At 41.7% G+C, this 22,535-nt stretch overlaps 1 protein-coding gene across 1 annotated transcript in view; it reads left to right on the top strand.

Moving 5' to 3' along the window:
• PKNOX2 (PBX/knotted 1 homeobox 2) overlaps positions 1–22,535 on the top strand; it is a 347,095-nt gene that overhangs the window by 218,046 nt on the left and 106,514 nt on the right. Inside the window, exon 4 of the mRNA XM_027835120.1 lies at positions 21,308–21,416. Within this exon, the coding sequence (XP_027690921.1) occupies positions 21,330–21,416 (87 nt within the window). The 5' untranslated portion in view covers positions 21,308–21,329. The remainder of the gene's footprint in view (positions 1–21,307; positions 21,417–22,535) is intronic.

The raw sequence follows: 22,535 nt of genomic DNA, 5'->3' as shown, positions 1-22,535 counted from the left end.
TGACTCATTGAGCATGTAGTCCACTGATATTCCCAGATTTTTTCCAGGCTTCTGTCTAACTATGCCTTCCTTGTCTTGTGCTTTTGAAGTTGACTTTTTTGAACCCAAGTATGAGATTACATTTATCCTGATTGAATTTCTCTTCTTAGATTTCGCCCCCATTAAGATCTTGTCGAATCATGATTCAGTCATCCGTTGGGATAGTTCTTCTTCCCAGCTTTGTTCAATCTGCAAGTTTGACTAGCGTGCTATCTAGGGGGAAAAGGAAAGGGAATATTACAAATATTATCTCATTTGATCCTCACAACAACCATGGGTGGTAGTTACTTTTATAACTGGTAAATAGAGGTTTAAGTGACTTGCCCAGGGTCACCAATTAATAAGTATCTGAGGCTGAATTTGAACTCAGGTCTGTCTTCCTGATTCCAAATGCAGAACTATCCATTCTGGCACCTAGCTGCCATATATGCCATGAGCTAAGTAGTTGGTAAATATGTTAGACAGCCAATGTGTCCCTGGAGGCCTCCTGTCAAACTGATATTGAGCCACTAAAAATTAATTACTCTTTGAGTCTGACCAGCCATTCAGCCACTTGCAAGTACAGATATCTGTGCATTTTTAATGATTGCCCCCTGTGCCTGGAATTGTCTACCTCCTCATCCCCACCTGTGGGCTTTCCAGCTGAAAGCCCACCTCCTACAAGAAACTTTTCCCAATCCCCCTTAATGAATTAGTGTCTTCTCTCTTTTGATTATTTCCAGTTGATCTTGAATGTTGTGTGCATATCTGTCTGCATGTTGTTTTCCCCATAAAACAATGAACTCTGTGAGATCAAGGACTGATCTTTGCCTTTCTCTATATCCCTGGCATTTAGCACAGTGCTTGGCACACAGTAGGTACTTCATAAATGCTTGTTTTCTTCACTTGACATCTAATTGTGTTATTATGTAGTCCACATCTTTCCATGTTTTCCGCAAGAATTTATCGAGTATTTTTAGTAAATCAAGCTAAACTATATGTAAATTATTTTCTGGTTCTACTGCTAGCTTAGCAACCCTGTGTAAAAAGGAAATAAGGTTAGTTTGGCATGTCCTTTTCTTGATGAAGTCATGAAGATTCCTTGTAATCACTGCTCCTTTTCCATATGTTTACGAACCATCTCTTCAATGATCTATTCTAGAGTGTTCCTAGGAATCAAACTCAAGTTACTCTGTGGTTTGCAGATTCTGTTCTCTAACCTTTTTTGAAAATCAGAGCAGTATTTGCTGTTCTCCTGGCCTGTGGAGCCTTGTGGCCCTGTGACATTTTCCATGATCTTTCCAATATAGCTAACCGCTCAGCAGTCACATCTGCCACTGCTTTAGTGGTATTGCTACATGTCACTGGGCGAGGCCTGACTCAGGCCACATGCCTAGTAGATTAATTTTGATATTAGAAAGAAATGAAACCCTCATAGGTCAGTCAACAGTTAACAAAGGAAGATTTACTTATCCATAGCAAGGAAAGGATATTCAACAAGGATATGCATCAAGGACACCATAAGTTGATTTGGCTGAATAAAGCTCCCCTGCCTCTGAGTTGCCCATTATAGCCTGTCCTGCAAGCCTCCAAGGGAAGCTGAGACTCCTCATGGTTGTTTTGTACTTAAGGGACCAGAAAGCAACTGCCCAAACCTTTAGTCCCCTGAACCAATCAAATATCAAGGATGTTTTTGATACCTTTTATGGAAAACTAACCTTACTTTCATTTGTTTAAGAAATTGTAGTATTGCTCGCACCACAGTCAGTTCTTTCAGTACTGGAGGATTTAGCTCATCTGAGCCAGGTTGCTTGAATTTTTCCTTGGCTACTAGGTACTCTGATACTATGCCTTGCTTATCTTTGGTCTTAGCTCCTTGGTGGCTATTTTTGTTCTGTCCTTTCCAATCTAATGCTCAATCTTGTTGACAAAAAATGAGAAGCAGAAGACATAAGTAGTTCTGCATGCTCTCTGTGGTGGGTTATAATTTTCTCACGTACCAGAAGCCATGTTTTTTGGTGTTGTGTTGTATTTTTATTTGTTTTGCCTTTTTTTTGGCGGGGGGGGGGAGAAGGGGGCTGGTCCTAGGCAATGGGGTTAAGTGACTTGCCCAGGGTCACAAAGTTAGTAAGTGTTACGTGTCTGAGGCTGGATTTGAACTCAGGTCCTCCTGAGTTCAGGGCCAGTGCTTTATCCACTGCACCACCTAGCTGCCCCCTTGTTTTGCTTTGTTTCAATCTTCCTTTCTCTTCACCAGCTAAAAGGAGTGTACAGAAAATCAGTCAGGGCCCCTGATTCATTGATTTTTTTTTCTCCCAAGTCCAGTTAATTAAATCACAGAAGGGACAAGTAATAGATAACAGTGAGTTAAGTAAAGTACAAAAAAAAATAATAATGGCTATACTCCTTTAGGAGGTAGGAAGAAGTACTGTCAGAATCGAAAGGCTTATTTGCCATTGGCTAGCAGAAGATGGACCACACTCCTGGTAGCCTTTAAAAAGTTGTCAGCTCTTGGGGCAGCTAGGTGGCACAGTGGATAGAGCACCAGCCCTGAAGTCAGGAGGACCTGAGTTCAAATTTGGTCTCAGACCAAGCACTTGACACTTACTAGCTGTGTGACCTTGGGCAAGTCACTTAACCCCAATTACCTGGGGGGGGGAAGGTTGTCAGCTCTTCTCAAAGTTGAGGCAGGGATAGCTTTGCAGAGTAGGGGATAGACAGCTATGGAGGAAGAACCCAATTCTTGACAGGCAATCAGATTTTGCATTTTTCATTGCCCTTCTACAAAAAGGCAAGACAGAAGGGAAAGGATTTCTCTCCCCTCTTTCCTTTGTCAGCCATGATACTTTGCATCACAGCTGCTATTACACAAAAGGAGATGCTAGATTCAGCAAAGGAACAGAGAGCAGTAGAATCAATGAGGGAGTCCCCAAGAGGTGGCATCCCTGATGGCAGGAAAAGACCCAACTAATGGTCCAAGAAAGAGTTAGCCCTGACAATTAGTAGTTGAGCTGCAGGAACAAGTAGGCCCAAGGAACCTATATAAATGACCTGCCCAGAAGAAGTGCTGTACCATAGGGGTGGGAAGTAATGGTGCATCGTGACCACAGCACCAAAAAAGAAAGAATATCGGCATCCTGCAGTACTGGAGACATAAGTTATCTCAGCAACCGATGTTCTCTATACCTGTGCCTTTCTACCAATGTGCTCTGTTTGTACCCATTCTTCCCACTGGTATTATGTGCATATCTGAAAGAATGTGTTCAAGATATATGTTGTGGGGGGATGAGGTCGTGTTTTGTAGTTATTGCTCATATTATGCTGTCTTAATAACTGCTCTTACCTTCAGCTACTTGTGTCTGCTAGATGACTATTAAAGGTAAGCGCACTGAGGGGCTTATCCAGCTTTTATTGTGGGTACCCCAAACACTTACAGTGATCCATTGGAGAAATCCTCCATTTGGCACTTTCTTTCTTAGATATGATAGTTTTCCAGGGGTCCACAGGATGAAGTACTTTTGTTTTGTTCTCAGTCTTATGGGACAGTCAGTTTTCTGGCATGTTTCTTTTTCAAGTCAAAACCAATTTCTATGAGAAAACTTTTGTATAGTTGAATGCTTATGTACTGATCTTTGTGATATTACTTTGCCTATTATGAGCATGGAAGATCATATGAGCAGTATAGATATTGTATCCCTAGAATATACTGTAGGAGATTATCCATGTTGATTTTTGTTTTACTTTTCAGCAGATCTAGTCTACTTATCTTGCAATGGCATAAAGATCTTGATGGTATAAAGATCTTGAGTAATCAACCCTAAGTGCTTAATTCCTTTTTGGTAGCCCTGTGCTTCTTTGAGGCCTTTCTGGGTTTGTTTGATTCATTTTTAAGATAACCTGCTTATCCCATTGAGTGGTGAGCTCTATCCTCCACCTGGAATTCCCTACAGTGTTGTTGTAGAGGTCTACTAGAGAAAATTGGGGTTTCCTGTATGCATGTATACATACATACATACATACATACATACATACATACATACATACATAGGAACTGACCAGTGATTCCTCACTTGAAAGCAAGGTGTGACCTCCATTCAATCCCAGATTGCTGTTGGGTTCCTTATTGGAAGCCCAATTTTCCTCTAAGAGTAGCTCAATTTTTTCCCCTATCTTTTTTATTGTCTTTGGTTTGTGATAGTCCTTTGCAAGTACCATGATAAAGTACCTTTGAAAATTTTATAAAATGATGTCTTTCTTAAGTGGCATGACCATGTTTTTAGAGGTAACCTCCAGTACCAATAGTTATGACAGGCCTAGATCCTAATGGAAAACTTAATTTTCGGATTTTTCTAAGAACTGTGCCACATGGACTTTGATAATACTTTTTATTGTAAGGAACTAGGGGAGGGCATGTTGAGCCTTCTCAAGCTACTACTTTGCCCACGTCACTATGTTTCCTATCATTTTTATCTCACCAATAAGTTCTCTGTTAGTGAGAATCTGATCCAGAATAGAATCTCCCATTGGTTCTTCCACCTAGTAAAAGATGAAATTAACTTTTAACAAGTTAAGAAGTCATTAGTTGCTCTACTTTTGGCAGTGAGCACTCCAGCAGATGTCTAGATAATGGAATCCAGGTTCATTGTGATGTCAAGCCTCTGTTCTAGGCTTGTGATATGTTTGTTGAACTTCTTGAGTTCCCCTTTCTTTCTAGGTGATCTGTAGTGTTCTTCAAATGACAGATATTTTCGTACCCTTCTCCATGTTTTGTTTACTTCACAGTGCGTCAATTCATATATGTCTTCCTATGTTTCTCTGAGTTCTTCATAAAATAATGACATTCCATTACATTGATCTATGATAAATTGTTTAGTGATTCCCCAAGTAATGAATACTTACTTTTGTTTCCAGTGTTTTGCTACCACAAAAAAATGCTGGTTTGAGTATTTTGGTAGACATGGGGCCTTTTTTCTGTCATTGAACTTCTTTGTAGAGGGTGGGAATCAGAAAGAGGGAAAGGAATATTGTTCAATGGAAAGGATGATCCTTCAGTCCAGAGGAAGTGACAACATATAACAAAAACTTGGAACAGAAAACTTGGAAAACTTACTCAAGTTTTTGTGAAGCAGTCAACTAGGAATGCATTCTTCTACCCTTCTTTGTCAGTAGTTGCCCTTCCTTCCCTCTATCCCTCTATAGCATGACTATATTCTTTTTGTCAGTAAGCTCGACTTTAGCCAATCCAGAGAATTCAAGGGAAAAAAAAAGCAACAGATTTTCCTGACTCCTTCCCTCTGAGCTCAGCCAGTGTTGGGAACAAAGGGGCTTAGACACCCTTAGGAGGAGCCTCTCTCCCACTCGTCACCAACCTTAATGCTGCAGATCTTATATGCTAATGTGCTCTTGAACTTAGACTGGACCCTGGTTTACTCTCGCCCTCAGCTCCACCTGAGAATGCGTCACTGAGTCATGCTGAGAAGCTCTCATCTGGACAAGTGTCTGCAGCTGTGTTCCGACCACGTCACCGTCCTTTCCTCAATCTTGGCAGCACCTGTTGTGTTCTCTGAGCTGCCTTCATGTTCATTTGGAGATCAGTCCTTCATTTTTAATCCCTTTTTATCCCTTTGTGACCACTGAGGGGCCTCCCATTTTCCTTATGACTCACTTTTTAGACTCATGGTCAACATAACTAAGGGGCCTTGGAATATGCAACTCTTTTCTCTCCATGTCCTTTTTTTCCCCCCAGTCAATCAGGCATGTTTCCTTATTGGTAAAATAGGGGGAGCTAGAGGAACTCTAATTTTTCTTTTCCAGATCTAAGGGTTGAATTCTAGATCTTTATTAAGCACCAGCTGATTTTCCTCCTCTGTAAAATAAGGATGATAATATTTACTCTATCTGCCTCACAGAGTTGTTGTCAGGAAGCTGCTTTGTAAATCTTAACGTGCTATATAAGTACAAGCTATTAACTATTGTGGAGGCAGCTAGGTAGTGAAGTGGCTAGTGTGCGAGGCCTGGAGTCAAGAAGACTTATCTTCCTCAGGTCAAATCTGGCTTCAGACATTTATTAGCTGTGTGACTCTGGGCAAACCATTTAATGCTGTTTGCCTCAGTTTCGTCATCTGTAAAATGGGCTGGAGAAGGAGATGGCAAACCACTCCAATATCTTTGCCAAGAAAACCCCAAATGGGGTCGTGAAGAGTCAGACGTGACTGAAATGGCCGAACAAAAAGTATAAGTGTCTCAGTTAGGACCAATGGGGAAGTGGGGACGGGGGGGAAGATGTGAAGAATAAGACATAGTCCTTGTCCTAAAAGATCTTATAATCTTTTTGGATTGATAGAACCTGTATGTATGAAAATATAATTAATAATACAGGGCAATACATAACTGCTCAGATGAATAGCATAGACAGTAAGTGCTTTCTATAGATGTAATATCAGGATCATAGATTTAAAGCAGAAAGAAATTAGAGATCATCTAGTTCAACTACCCCATTTTATAGATGAAAAACTGAGGCTTCCAGAGGTCAAGGGTCTTGCTAAATATTGTTCAGATATGAAGTGGAAGAGCCAGATTGTGAACGAAGATCCTCCATTTCTAAATCCATTGCTCTTCCCTTTGTATCTGTTCACATGAGGGCAGAGGAGGGAAATGTCACTGAAGGCTTAGGACATCAACAAATACTTCACAGAGTAAATGGAATTTGAACTGAACATTGAAGGATGTTTTGAGTTTAGACACGCAGCCAGGAGTGAGGAGGCCATTCTAGATAGGAAAAGGTATCCTGAGGTGGACAGAGAAATCACAGGAAACACTGCAGGTGGGAAATTGAGCCCAGAGAGGATTTAACTCCCCTAACCGTGAACCAGTGTTTTACAAGAAAGCAAAATCAAGATAGTGTGATGTGGAGCTGCGCTGAATCTGATGCCATTTTGGAGACAGGCAATGGACTTGATGACAGAAGAGGATTCTAAGAGTCTGGGAAAGAGTTTTCTTTATCCCTTGAATCTCCCACTATGTAACCTTGTGTCTTGAATAAAGTAGGCTGCAGTAAAATGTTTTTTTGATTATGTTTGAAAGATGGTATTAGACATAGGCTCTGAAGCAGTGCAGGGCAGTAAAAGCAGAGCTGGAGTTGGAATCAGAGGGATATGGTTTCAAGTCCTGGTTCAGTCCTTTATAATCTCTGGGACCTTGGCCAAGTCACTTACTTCTCTGGATCTCAGTTTCCTCATCTGTGAAACGAGGGAGTTAAACAACATGACCTCTGAGGTCCCTTCCAGCTCTAAATCTATGAGCCTAGGAACCTCTGGTTCTATGAAAATCTCTAGGCAGTGAGGGATTGCAAAAACCGTTTAATTCCTTGGGTGAGAATTAACTCAACTTCAGCTTTCAGGTCTTTTCCCCTTTATGTTCTCCCACCCCACCAACCCTCTACAAAATGTATTTGTACTAATTCCCTCTTCTGCCCTCAGGTTGGCTCCCATAGCTGGAGACTCAGCCCTCTCTTTCCCTTTCTTTATCTCCGTTATGTCCTTAAGTGTCCTATTCCTGCCCCCTCTCCTGACCCCCTGAGAAGCGGAACCTTCCCTGCAGCCCTTAGGGAAAGGAAGAGGAGGGGGTGAAGGGCAGATATGGCAAGTGGTGAGGTGTGATGACATAGGTGTTGAGGAGGTAGCTAGCAGTCCTACCCCTTTCAGGCTAGGGGATTTTGAATTCTGATTCCCGGGTGTCTGAGTTGTTTGTCTGTCTCTGCTGAGTTGTGAGCCTCAGGGGTGAGGCCTGGTGTTGTTTTCTCGGCACGGTTCCCATGCACTGTGTCTGCTGTCAGCTTTCAGCAAATAATAATAAACCTGGGAATCAGGGCTGTCGTGGGGGATTTCATCCCCGGGTTCATTTTTAGATTTGTTTCTCACTGTGTGTACAGACAATAGAACACATGATGGTGTCCCATGTCCCTCAGGAGATGGGGAGCAGGGACCCTGGGGCTCCCAGATGCCCTGGCAATCTACCCTGTCTGTCATTCCCAAAGGAGAGCTGGAGCCTCTTTTCTGCCCCACCTCCTTTACTGGCACCCTCCATGGGGGAAAGAAAAAGAATGAAAGAAAGAAAAAGAGAATGAAGGTAATAAGTCCCTCCCCTATCCTGCACTCCCTTTCCTCTCCCCTCCACTCTCATTCATTTTCTGTTTATGCAGAGGAAGAACAGGGTTTCTTCCCTACATGCTGTTAGTCTCTAGGCTCATAAAATCATAGATAAAGAACAGGAAAGGACCTCAGGGCTCAACTCCTCCCCTTCCCTCATTTTAAAGATGAGGAAACTGAGCCCCAAAGAGTCTGAGTGCCTTGCCCAGGGTAGCAAGACAGTAAATAGCAAAGCTGGAATACAGTCACAGGTCCTCTGAGCCCAAATGCATGTTATTTGGAGATTGGCTGGGTTGAGGACTATAGACAGCTCAGTACCGCTGACAACAAATGGAGGTTACAGTAGTTGCTATGCCATGCTTTGGGTCCAGCACAGGGGCAGTGCAGGCAGAGCAAGAGGTCATTCTGACTAGGACCCTTTGGGCAACTGTATAGCCTAGGTCCATCAAAGTAGTGATTGTGAGAGCCAGACCGATTTCCTTTGGTGCAGAGTCAGAAGAAGGGGTCTTCTTAAAAAGATGAAAAGCTAGGAATATGATTCATCCCTGCCAAAAGGGCTAGACTTCTGAGTTGATCTGAGGATTGGGAATTCAGAGTTCAGGGGAGAAGTCATCTCTAGAGCCTTTTTCCCGGGCATGGAGAGGTTATCACAGCTCACCTCCTGCTGCCAGGTGGGATGGAGCCCAAAGGCTCCATCTGAAAGGAACGCTAAGGCTTCCTTTCAGTTTTTTGTTTTGTTTAAAGGAACCAGGGGGGAAAAAATGCCAAGTTGTTAAGTGCTTAAAGAGCAGATGAGAATCTTCATCAAAATGCTAAAAGCTGGAGGGGGAAAGTAATGTGAAAACTCTTGCCTGCTATTTATGGGATTGATTCTCAGATCAAGAAGAAGCAAGCAGTTGGATGAAAGGAATTATTGTTAAGCTCCTCAGTAGGAAGATCTAATGGACAATTGCCGCTATCAGGGGGAATTAAATTGCTGTTTCAGTTTGTAAAATATATCAGCTGCTTTTTGAAGCCAGAAAAGGTGTATGACAGCTCAGGCAGGGAGGAGAGAGGCTCAGGAAGTGTCAGGCAACTAGGCCCTGTGGGAACTGGGGATGGGGAGGGGTAAGGGCCAGACAAGAAATGGAAAGTGAGAGAGGAGGGCCAGAGGCCTGAGCTCCTGAACCCAATCCATCTCCAGAGATTGAAGTTCTGCAGAGAGATCACAAGGAATAGAATCATTTCAGAAGTCAATGAAGATGATAAGATGACAAGAATTCCACCACAGGGAAACTGGGCTTTGTCACATGTGGAAGTTTGGGTTTTTGGATAAGGGCAGATGAAGGATGACGCTGATTTCTGATAGGCCATTACTCATATACTCTGGTAGGGAGGATTCACCTCCTAGAATGCTACTTGACTAAGTAGCGTTTTCTCGTGGAAAGATATCTTATTTGGTATTACCTGAGATTCAAAGACTTCAGTTTCTTCTGCCTTGTCAAGATGGTGAGTGGCTCATCAGCCCTTATCCACACCCCTACCCGGAAAGTTGTTATTAATAGCTCACATTTATGTAGCACTTCTAAGGTTTACCACATGCTTTTGTATATATTATCTCCTTTAATTCTTGCAACAACACTATAATGTAGATGCTATTAATCTACCCATTTCATAGATGAGGAACCTGAAGATGAGATAGATTAAGTGACTTGCCCAGGGTCACACAATTTGTGTCTGAGGTCCAAGGACTTTCTTTCTCGTGTTTTAGCCAGTGTCATGCTGCCTCTGTACCATGCTTGATAACTGAGAGGTGGAGGTGGAGACGAGGAGCATCCTCTTGCATCCAAACTTCAGAAATAGGTTCCTTTTTCAGTGATTATAGGAATATTTTCTTTACTTAACCAAATACTCAGAGCAATAAGAGGGGAAATGGTCCATTGTCCTAGATTCACATTGAATATTTTGTTGTTCTGTCTACAGGGCACAAAAGAAAATTGGTTGGGGATGGTGGGAGAAAGGATGAGGACAGCGAAAGTGAAGGAAGTGGAGGCCCCCAGGCCTGGAATATTCAGAGTCCTTAATGTATCTCCCAGTTCTTCTTTAGGGTCATACTTTTGTGCCTCTCCCATTCCTCTTCGGAGGCATGGGGGCCTTGGTGCAGAAAGGAGGGAGAGATTAAGGTCTTTAAGGGAAGACAAAATAGAAGGCTTTAACTGGAGTTTAAGGTTGTCTCTTCTCTGGCCAGAGGATGATCGCAGGGTATACTTCTGTAGGAGACTGCCCACAAGATCAAGAGTAACTAGTGGGAGAACTAAGGGGCTGCTGGAGGAGCATAGGGGTCCTACCCGTCTAGGCTTGCACTTGCGTCTACACCCCCTTTGTTCTAGTAAGTACATTGATGGCCAAGATTGTCTCACTTCTGTTTTTGTATCCCCAGCATCCAGCACATGTAGTGCCTAGGACATAGAGTAAGCATTTATGCTTGTAGCTTAATTGCTTGTGCTTAGAGTCTGCAGTGACCCAACATTCTCTACTCAGGGACCCAGGGTACAAGGAAGGTTATGGGGAGTAGACTGAATGAGGCAAGCCAGGCAAAGTCCTATTCCTAGGGTCAAAGGACCTTCCTTGTGAGGCTGGGCGATTGTGAATTTCTTGAGGACTGGCTCTTTTTGTAAACCCAGTGCCTGGCACATACTAGGTTCCTAATAAATTTTGATTGATTGATATGGATTGGCTGTGGGAGAGGTCATCTACCCTGGAAGATTCAGCCTTCAGGGGTCACTGAGATGCTTTCTGCCAAACTGAAGGCTTGCCAGGGCCCAGTGCGTTAATGAAACCGTTAAGTTGTGACAGGCCTAGGAGTATAATCAAGGGACTTTGCAGTCTCCTTTGGCTTACCAACCTCCAAAGCATACAGTGGACAGGGAAGGGATGAGACATCTAAATGCAGATGCTGCCTCCATCTCTATTGCTCCTGAGCTCCTGACTCTCCCTCTTCCCCGGAGCCCCACTGAAAATCAGCTCTGGCTTGGAGTTTTCAGAATTTCTACTGTTCCAGGTGCCAGAAAGAGGCTGCCACTGTTACTGACTCTGATCTTGGACTGGAGGACTTCCATTCTTTAGTTCCCCTTCTCTGTAACACAAGGAAGCTTCCTCTAGGTCCTGAGTATATTGGGGGGAGTGGGGTAGGAGGGGGAATGGACCAGTGCTTACCTTGTTATAGGATCATGGGATTTAGTGTTAGAAGAGACCTTAAAAATCATCTAATCTGACTTTCCTCCCTCATTTTACACTTAAGGAAACTGAGACTCAGAAAAGGAAAATGACTTGTCCAAGGTCACACAGTACTAAGCAGCCAAACCAGCACCACCGAATGTGAAACCAGGTCTCTGGCAACATGGTTTTACTGGAAAGATCACTGGGTTTGGAACTTGTTTTGAATCCTGGCTCTGCTATTCATTGCTGTGTGACCTTGAGCAAATCACTTACCCCTTGGATCTCGTTTTCTTCTTTTGTAAAATAAAGAGATCAGAATCAATGATCTATACTATCCCTTAGAGCTGTAAATCCAGAGATCCTCTAGATGTAGTGTTTTTTCTATTCTACCAAGGAATCTGTGCCCTTGTCTTCCACCTCAGGGCATGTGATTTTTTTTTTTTTAGCTAGTTGACCTATGGGAATGTGTCCTTACCCTTACTCTAAAATTCACCCAATCCTAAGGGTGCATCCCTACCCCAGGCTCCTATGTGCCCTTTAGCCAATGGCACACCTTCTGTGTGAGCCTGAGCAAATCATTTAACCTCTGCCTCAGTTTCCTCAACTGTAAGATAGGGACAATAAAAGCACAAGACTTAGTTGGAGTTGTGAGTATCAAATGAGATCATATTTGTTTAAAAAAGAAATTTTATTTGTACAGTACGTGGCACATAGTAGGCACTAAATAAAAGCCCTTTCCTTTTCTTTCTCCTTTCCTTTTTCCTTTCCTTTCCTTTGCTTTTAGTCCCATTGACCCCATTTGTTGAGTCTTTGTGACCATTTAAAGTTGTAGCAAACTCAACTCTTTTTATCTACTTGATTCTCAGCATTGCTGGTTTTGTAGCAGAGCCGTGTGTGTGTGTGTGTGTGTGTGTGTGTGTGTGTGTGCCCGCGCTCGCGCATTTCTTTAGATAAATCCACAGAGTCACATGAAATCAGTGACAGGTTGACACCGTTATTTCAAGATTCATCGCTCTAAGTTGCCAGCAGTGGAGACCTAGCCAACTCCTTCCCACCAACAACACTTTTTTCTAGGCATAATTTATAGCACTAGGGTGAATTTGTTTCCAAAAAATGAATATCACACTATCAGCAACAGCTGCCTCTCATTTTTATTTGTTTTTATATTTGACTTGAAGTCCAATTCTCCATACACATCAGAAGCTGTAAATCCTGAGGCCACTGATTACAAGATTTAGTAAACAGGTTATATTATATAATGCAATTAAAACAGGGCTCTGTGGTGCCACCTGCTGGCATTGGGCTGGAAGGGAATCGTCAGGAGACAAAGTATCAGTTTGGCCTGGCATTCTCCACTGATGGAAAATAAATGGGATTGCACCAAGGTTGAGACAGCTGCTCCAGAGGGAAAAGTTGAAGCCAGCCAGGTTACTAATGCTGGGGGGAGGGCAGTTGCTCTCTCCAGCTGAGTTTTCTGTGTTATTTCAACCCCCCATGAATCTGTCTAGACTTCAGAGCTTGCCCCTGTAGGGGGGAGGGCCATAGCTAGGGAGTTAGAGGGCGTCTGGGTGGGAAGGTGAGCTTGGCTCTAAAGGAGTCACCTGACTATTCCTTTCTGGGCTTCTTTCCCACCCCCACCCCCTGGCTGTGGAGGAGGAGGAGCTCAGAGCTTCTGGATTTAAGAATGAAGCTTTCCTAATCTCTTCTTAAAAAACATGCCAGGGTCTAGTTATCGAATCTTTGAACTAGGACGGACCTTACATATAATTTATTCTACTCCTATCATTTTACGTGTAAGGAAACTGAGGCCAGAGAAGGAGAGTGACATTATCAGCTTGTTCCATGGTCTACTTCGAGAGAAAGACAAATATGAAAAGTATTGCATTGGCCAGTGAAAATTTGGTCGCTAAGAGTTTTCTGTTCCTGTGTCTTTGTGCATGTTTTATCCGTTTCGCTTTTATTGTCTCTGTCTTGATTTTTTCTGTTGCTCAGCCTGCCCCTGTGCCCTGTTTCTCTGTATCTTTTCCTCCCCTCTTCTTCTCCCTCCCCTTCTTCCTTTTCTTCTTCTCTTCGTCCAATTACAAGTCAGATCTGGGTTTCAGACCCAGCTCCATCACTTGGGAGCCTTGGTATCTTGAGCAAGTCCCATAAATTCTCTGACCCTCATTTTCATCCCCTCTACAATGAGGATAATCTCTGCCCTACATCAACAGCATTCTCATAAGGATATCAAGTGAGATCATGAATGTCTATAAAACATGTAAACATGTAGGCTATGACCAGACATATTTGTCTCTCTTACCCTCTTTCTCTCACTGTCTCATCCCTCACTCATCCCTCTATCCTGCCCAGCTGATGTTCACATAGTCAAACCCAATGATAAGTCCTTCTAATTGTTCCTCTTGGTGAGCCAAACAGACTATGAGGATCATGAAGTTTCCACCAAAAGTGGGATTATATGGCTTCATTCAGGTCTTACATTATGGAGTTGGAGAGAGGTTTCTTAAGGTTGATAAGTCCCAAGCCCTAGGCATCAACTCTCAGCCTACTGTAGGGAAAAGAGACCCAATCCTGGTCCTCTTCCCTAGTCCTCTGGCTGTATATTCTGGCAATGATCAGGTGGATGAAGCTTTATGGCCTGGTAGATTTCAGTCTTTCCAAGGAGTTACCAGCCTTGATCAGAGACTCTAGGCTCTAGAAAACCACTGGCAGTCTAGGGAAGTGAGAGATTACATCTGGTAGAGAAGCAGTGCTCTGTCAGGATCAGGGAAAGTGTGGAATGTGCCTCCACTATCTTTCTTCAGACCTCGCCAGCATCAGTTTCCTTAAACTTAGGTGAGTAGTTGGGGAACAGAAGAAGAGTTGTGTTCTCTACCCCATTCCCTCCCTGCAAGCACAAATTACTGCTTAGCTTAAGTTGCACTAGGGATCAGAGCATAACAGGAGAATGGAAGGCTGGCATGGCCAGCTGGCTGGACAACTCCCAATTAGACTTTGTTTCTCATCCTTGAGCCCAAAGCCCCCAACCCCAACACCCCTGGCCCAATTACTGCTGGACAGCATTAACCCCTTGGTGCCCTAAGCTGTTAATGGAATGTTAATTGGCCTAATGGGTTTCATGTCAACAAGTCCTAATGAGCTCTCCTCCTAACGAGCTTGTTATTTTTCTGGACCTGTTTGTCAGTGCATATGTGCATGTACGTCTAGTTCTGTGCTGTGGACCTGGCAGACCAGGGCTGTAGAGAAGGAAAGACAGAGAGAGAGACCCAGAGAGAGAGAGAGAGAGAGAGAGAGAGACCCAGAGAGACCCAGCGACGCGAGAGAGAGATATGTTGCGAGAAATACATGGATGGGGGGAGGGGGATAGAAAGAATTAGATCTCTGGACTGTCCAAGTTCTACTACCAAGAGGAAAATCCTATTCCTCTACCCTCATCTCTTGATCTAATGTATCACTGAGAAAAAAAGAAAGTATTTCTTTACAGAAATTATAGTGTTAGAGTTTATCATTTCTTCTAATTCATTGGTGAATTCAGTATTTAAAAGTCACCTTTCATTTTTTAATATAACTTCCAACAACTGCCATGGTACAGTAGAAAGGGTAATGACTCTGGAGTCTGAGGATCTGGGTTCAAATCCTTCCTTTACCTATATGACCAGTCCCTTGGGTTTGTGAAGACCCTATCAGAACAGCACAAGCTTTGGCAGGTCCTTTTAATCTCCAAAGACATTAATTACATGGACTGTGTATCAGTTGTCTGACAATCAGTATGGGCAAGTTCAGAGATCATCATCCAAGGTTGGCCATTAGGTGACCCATAAGGGATATATGCTAAGGCATGGAGGTTTTTGATCTTTCAGTGAAACAAGTACCTTTACTGAAGAAACAATAGATATTTTGAAAGAAAATATGGTAAAATATCCACAATCCTTTAATATATGTATATTGTCAGCAAATTTTCATTATGCTAAATTATTTCTCTCATCTTCCATTTATAGATTCGCCTGCTGTCCTTTTAGTATCTAGTAAACATATTTGGGGGTGGGGAGGAAAGCCTGTGGAGGCCATGATACCTTCCTAAGATAGGCTAGTGAACTTTTTTTAATTTATTTTTTTATTTTGACCTTAATAAATATTGAAAAAGGAGCTACTGTTCTACTATGTAAATTTACATAGTAGAACAGAAAACATAGTTGTACATGAAGCTATGAGATCCTATTATGCACAAGCCTTTTTCTTTTTCCTTCTTAAATATGGAATAAATTCAATATGGAACTTTCAAAGCTGTCCTACTTGTTTATCATTCTTTCTGGCCTCTTCTTTTTAGTACTTCAGTCATTCTCTTTTTGTTTTCTTTTTTTATTTTTGGGCTACCTTTTACCTACCTTTCCCACCCCAAATTGAGAGAAAAAAAAGGAAAGAAAAAGAAAACTCAAGAAGCAAATATACATGGTCAAGTAAAACTAATCCTTCATCGACTTTATCTGAAAACGTGTCTTATTCTTGATTTGGAGCCCATCACCTCTCCATCAGGAGGTGACAGCATGCCTTCATCATCTATCTTCTGAAATTGTGTTTGTTCTTTGCATTGATCAAAGTACTTAAGTCTGTCAAAGTTGTTTCTCTTTATATAACATTGTTATCATTGTGTGGTTCTGCTCACTTCACTCTGCATCCATTCATGCATGTCTTCCCAGGTTTCAAAGAAGCTGTCCCTTTCTTTTGTCATTTCATTTGGTGTGTAGTATTATCCCATTACATTCAGCCAATCTCTTAGTTGATGGGTACCACCTTAGTTTCCAGTTCTTTGCTACTATAAATATTTTTGTGCCTATAGATCTTTTTTCTCTTTCTTTGATCTCTTTGGAGTACAGTTTTGCTTAGTAGTTTTGCTGATCAAAGGGTATGCACAGTTTAGTGACTTTTGGGATATAGTTCCAAATTGCTTTCCTGAATGACTGGACCTAATCACATCTCCATCAAGAGTGCATTGATAAACTGTTATGGTCAGGACACTTGAACAGAGTTCTAAGGGACAGAGGTTCTGCCTGCTTCCTAGAAGTCACAAAGTATAAGCTCCTAACCTGATTTGGATATGGACTGGCATTATGGGTGGCAGAGTTTTCTGAGGTTTATCTAGCCCATTTCCACAAACACCAGTCATTTCTAGGCAGTATAGCTCAACTCATCATAATTTTCAAAATATTAACCACTCTTCCAGGCATCTTTAATTATCTGGAATGAGTGAAAAGCAGTTAGAAGTTATACTTTCCTCTTGGAAGAAAGGTGAGGGACTCAAGACTCAGGATGTTGTACACTTTTTCAGACATAGTAGTAACTGTCAACTTTGCTTAATTTTGTTGTAATCTTAAGGGAGAGTCCTCTGAGAGTTACTGGTAAGTGATTGTTGTGTGAAAAAAGAAAAGTATCAATAAAACATTAAAACAAAACCAAAAACAAGTTGTAAGTCAGAGAATGGACTTTTGTATCTGATTTAATTCCTTCTCACTGCAGTATGTTTCTTCTTGCTCTGCCACTGCCAAGCTCTATACCAGGGGTTCTTAACTTTTTTTGTGTGTCAGGCTGTAACAGCCACAGGACCCCTTCTCAAAATAATGTTTTTAAATGCATAAAATAAAATATGTAGGATTACAAATGAAACCAATTATACTGAAATGCAGTTATCAGAATATTAAAAAATAAGTTCAGGTACCCTGGGTTAGAATCCCTGCTCTGTAAAATCAGCCTATGTGTATCTAGATTCTTTCTTAATTATTGGACAGGTAATTCCTACTCCAAGCCTGAAACCTGAGATTTGGTGAAAGGGATCTTAGCTATCCTTTTCTGGGGTGAAACTAATCTGTTAATGTAAATACTTCTAACCCCAGGGACTATGGCCCATACTCCCTCTTCTGGTAACTACTGGTACTACCCTACCCAAGACTGGCTCTCTTGATGGCAAAAACATAAACTGGTTCAGCCAAAGGGCACTTTTCCTTTGCTCTCTTACTTCAATCAATAATATGTCTTACATAATTCTTTCAGATTATTTATCTTTTTTTGTTGTTTGTAGGGAAGGGAGATTCCACACCCATTCCGATTAACCTCACTCTTAGGAAGTTCTTTCTGATGTCTAGCTGGATTCCTTCCTGTGTCTAGGGAACTCCATTCCTTTCTGCTCTTGCCCTCTGTTCTTATGGAGAGCTCCTACTCACCACTGTGAGTTTTGAGTTTGTGAGTACACAAACCAAGCTTGAAGGACTGAATGAAATGAAGCAGTGGATTTAAAATTAACAACATCAACAATCTCCTCTATACTACTTTTCTTATCTCTTGATCCTTGATTTTCCTGAGACTATGCCTGGTGTATAGGTTTATTATAAGGTCAAGGAGCCAAGTCTTTTTAAAAGGCACCATAAAACATTGCTCAGTGGATAGAACACTGTACCTGGAGTCAGGGAGATCTGAGTTCAAGTCTGGCCTCCGATATTTATTAGCTATGACCCATGTCAAGTCACTTAAACTTGCTGCCTCAGTTCTCTCATCTGTAAAATAAGGATATTAATAGTGCCTTCCTCAAACCTGTTATGAGAGTAAAATGAGATAATATCTGTAAAGCACTTTGCAAACCTCAACACTCTACAAATGCTAGCTATTATTAAAAAATATAGCGTAGTGATATCTTTTGGTTTTATATCACCTTCATTTCTAAATACATCACTCTCCCCTATATACGTCACCAGAGAGCAATCTCTTCTAACAACGAATAAAAAAGAAAGGGGGAAAAAAGCAACCAATTGAAACTAGTCAAAACAAGCAACTGAGTCTGATAGTATATGCAATATTCCACACCCATAGCCCTCCATCTTCTACAAAAAGGGGGAGGGGGGCTGTTACACAGTATTCAATTTTGTATGTTTCTATTTGTGTTTTTGTAGTCATTTTGCATATTATTTTCCTAGATCTGCTTAATTCACTTGTATCAGTTCATATAAGTCTTTCTGTGCTTCTCTGAATTTTTCATATTTATAGTTCCTTATAGCACAGTAATATTACACCACATTAATGTGCTTCAGTTTGTTTAGTTATTCTCAAGTTTATGGGCATCTATTTTGTTTCTAGTGCTTTGATACTTGCAAAAAAATAGTGCTGCTATGAATACTACATATGGTACCTCAATTTCTTTATCATTTTTTATCTACTTGGAGTATGTGCCTAGCAGTGGGATCTCTGGACATGGTCACTTTAAAAAAAAATTTTTTTTATTTGCTTTTAGGTATAATTCCAAATTTTCTTCCAAAATGGTTAATCCAATTCACAGCTTCATCAATAATAGTATAGCAAGTGTGCCTACCTTTCCATAGCCCATCTAACAGAGAGTAGACTCTTGGACATCTTCGCTCTAGTTCTAGAGTATTCTTTGAGCCATCAAAGATTCGGAGCTGGAATACTGTGTGAGAATGAAGGAGGGTCTAACAGACCATATAAACTTCTTCATGCCCTATGTGCACAGTAGGATCATAGGAATCTTAGGTATCATATAGTAAAATCCCTTCATTTTACAGATGAGGAAACGGAGTCTTCAGAAAAGATATCCCCACGTCACAGAATTTCAGAGTTGAAAGTGATGTCAAGGGCCCCCTAGTCTAACCCATATCTGATAAAGAATCCACTCTACAATAAGCCCTACAAATAGTCATGCAGTCTTTACTTCTAGGTATCCTGGGAGAGAGAACGCACTACTTCCTAAGGTGGCTTATTCCAGTTTTCTATGGGTCTAGTTGTTAGGCAGGTTTTCTTTATATCAAGCTTCAATTTGTTTCTTTTCATCTCCTGAAAATTCCTTCTAGTCCTGTCCTCTGGGGTCAATTTGAATAAATCTAATCCCTCTTTCCTATGATAGCTATCATGTTCCCCTGAAGTCTTTTCTTCTCTACGGCCATACAACCCCAGTTCCTTCAACTAATGCTCATAGGCATGAACCTTTCATCACCATGTCCTTCACTTTCCCTGTTGCCTCCTGGACCTTCAGCTTGTCAGTGTTGGTTCTCAAATGTGTCAACTAGAACTCCAGATTTGGTGTGACCAGGGCAAAACATGGTCTATATTTTTTAAATTCTGGACACTAGCCCTCTCAAAACAGCTTAAGACCAGAGGCATACTTGTCCAATGTTGTATTTCCCAAGCAATAGTCTTTCAATGTAATAACTCTATTAAGCCCCAGTTCTTAACTCTTTCTCATTCTTGGAACTGTAGTGGGATGGATTTCCCAAAGCAGACTCATGCTGCAGGGTATCAAGCAGCAGAATCATTTAGAAGCCCAGGTTACTAATGTTCCCCCTTTCTTCCTGAAAAAGTACAAAATATGTATTTTTTCCCATAGGCCAATATATAAATGCCCCATTGCCTCCTGGGGAATCTTGCGCCTTCTGTTTCATTAAGGGTATAAATCTACATTACAAGTTCATGCCTCACTTTTCCTTCACAGTTTGGGAATTATGTGGAAATAGTTGGGGAGGAGGGTATAGCCCAAGCATCTCAGTTTGTCTAGGACAAATGAAAGAAGGTAAGGACAGGGCTTCCATCTGGTATGGAAGAAGGGAGATTTCAGCACAGTACTTTATCAATGGGAAAGGTATCCCTTGACCCAAAGAATGGTAGGTATATTGGCCAGTATTGCTCTACACTGTGGTTCATAGATTATAGATCACAAGCTAGACAGAATCTTTGAGATCACCTACAAGAATCCCCTTATTTTTTATTTATTTATTTGTTTTTTCAGCTGAGCAAACTAAGGCCCTGAGAGGTTAAGTATCCCCACACCCCATGTACAGTCAGGTTGTGTAGCCAGCCCCATGGTTTCCATTTCTAAATATTTCAGAATGTGACTAGCATTCTATTTCTTTGGATGATGGTATTGCCAGGCTGGCTTTACTTACAGAGGCTCCCTGGGTGCAGTTTACTCGCCATGGACTTGAATTACTAGCTAAGTGCACATATATGTTTGTGTGCAAATACATATAAACACTCTTAAACACATCTATTCAGAGACACACACGAAACAATGATGAAGTCAGAGAGCTGTGCCTAGCACGGTCTCTGTCTCTCTTTTCCATATTCCCTTCCCAGTGTTGATGAGGTACACCTTCCCCTTTTCTTCCTATGTACTTTGGAAGTTGGGTATTCACCCAACTCTCTTCATTTGTAAAATGATCATAATAATACTTGTATTGCCCACCTTACAAGATTTGGGGGTTAAAAAGATAGATGTAGTGACCTGCCTAATGTCCTGTACATCATCAGTGGCAGAGTTGGGACTACGACCCAGGTTACCTGGCTCTGGGTCCAGCAGTCCATCTATTATACTGAACACTTTAGAGTCAGCGGGCTACAGAAATATAATTGTTATTATGTCTGAAGGACCCAGAAGGAGTAAGGGAATCTGAGGCATGGGATTCCAGGATAGAGATAACTAAAAAACTAGGCGAGTGGGTTCTTCCTTCCAGGACATTCCCTAGCTTCCTCTTGGAGAATAGTTGGGAAAGGGGCTGTGAGCATGTCAAGGATCAATGCCACTGGAGGCTTGGGGTGCTGCTCAGAGTCTCCCATCCCCCATTTTTCTATACTCTCATCAGCCAGGCTGTAGGCTGTCCCCTCACCCACCCACAAGGCCAGAAATGCTGATGAACAAAGCATTGCTACTAATGTGCAGCTGCTTTGCATATGATTTGAATATTGTTTATTTCATGTCAAAATTGCATAGCAATCCTCCTTTACCCCACCCTCCACCCCCACTCCTATTTACACACACACAGAGCTACTGCTCCTTTCATGAAGGGCCTCCAGCCACTGCTGGCCAGCCTTGAAAAATGGCTTGTTGGGCTCTGGGGGCTCCCCAAATGCTTGGTGTTGTTAATGGTGTGGCCCATTTCTCCCACCCACAGGTCCTCGATGTGAAACAATCCCATGATGCAACATGCCTCCCCAGCCCCAGCTCTGACAATGATGGCCACGCAGAATGTCCCCCCGCCACCTTACCAGGACACCCCGCAGGTGAGTGTGTAGCCCCTGCCGCCTTCCCCACCTTTGTCCTACTAGAGCCAAGCATTGACTGGTATTTTTGCCACTAAGTAATAAACAGGTAAAAGGAATATAGTAACCTAGAACCTAAAAAGTGGGACTTCCTGACAGCCATCTTAACTAGAATGTTTAGTGTAGCACTGGGACCAAAGTCACAGTGTCAAGGTTAAGCAGAACCAACTGTCTTTCAGCTATTAACTCGTGGCACTTTTTCTATTGGTACTTCCCACTCCCACCTCTTATATTGTAGATGACTTGGAGTGATTTTGAATCAAGAACACTTAGGTTAAAATCCAGTCTTGGATATTTATTAATCTTGTAACCATGGGCAAGTCACTCTCCTTAAGCCTCTATTTCTTCATAATATAATAATATCTTTAATACCAATCACAGAATTTTCAAGAGAATCTATTGAGATAATGTATATAAAGCAGTTTGTAAGTTTTAAAGTGGCATGTGCATTTCAGTTACCTGGATTTGGCAACTTTCTTGCTGTGCGATTCCATATAGTAAGCTTCCTGGGGACAAGGATCACATGGGATGAAATAACAAGCTTTTGCTGCTTTCTTTGTCTTTTGTTTCTGTGGCTACCACCTAAGGACTCAGGAACTCCTTCCTAGGGGCAGTAATCTCTAGAGCATAGCCCTGCTGTCCTATATTGGTTCTATATCTCTCCTAAACAGAAAAGAATTTAAGGAGCAAGACTTCAATGCAACAAAATTAACAGTACATTTGTAAATATTGATCAAATGATGAGTTACATAGAAACAAGCAATAAGTACCCAGCAAAGTTACAGAATCCATCTTTGTCCTGTTCTGAAGATGTGTGTTGTTAGATCTGGGGTTTTTAAATCTTGTTATGTCATGGACCCCTTTGTCATTCTGATTGAAGCCTGTGGTCTCCTCAGAATAATGTTTTTAAATGCATGAAATATGTAGCATTGTGAAGGAAAACAATTATTGAAATACAGTTTTCAAAATATGTTAAAAAAAAAAAGTTGAGGCCCCAGGTTAAAAACCCCTATATTAGAGATCCATCAGTCCTAGATTGTTCTACTCAGTCACCCAAATCCAACTTCTTTGCAGTACTCT

This window comes from Vombatus ursinus, unplaced genomic scaffold, assembly GCF_900497805.2.
Source record: "Vombatus ursinus unplaced genomic scaffold, bare-nosed wombat genome assembly UNPS02014813.1, whole genome shotgun sequence".
In the NCBI taxonomy this organism is placed as follows: Eukaryota; Metazoa; Chordata; class Mammalia; order Diprotodontia; family Vombatidae; genus Vombatus; species Vombatus ursinus.
The sequence above is the reverse complement of the archived record's forward strand: the minus strand, read 5'-3'. Positions and strand labels throughout refer to the sequence as shown.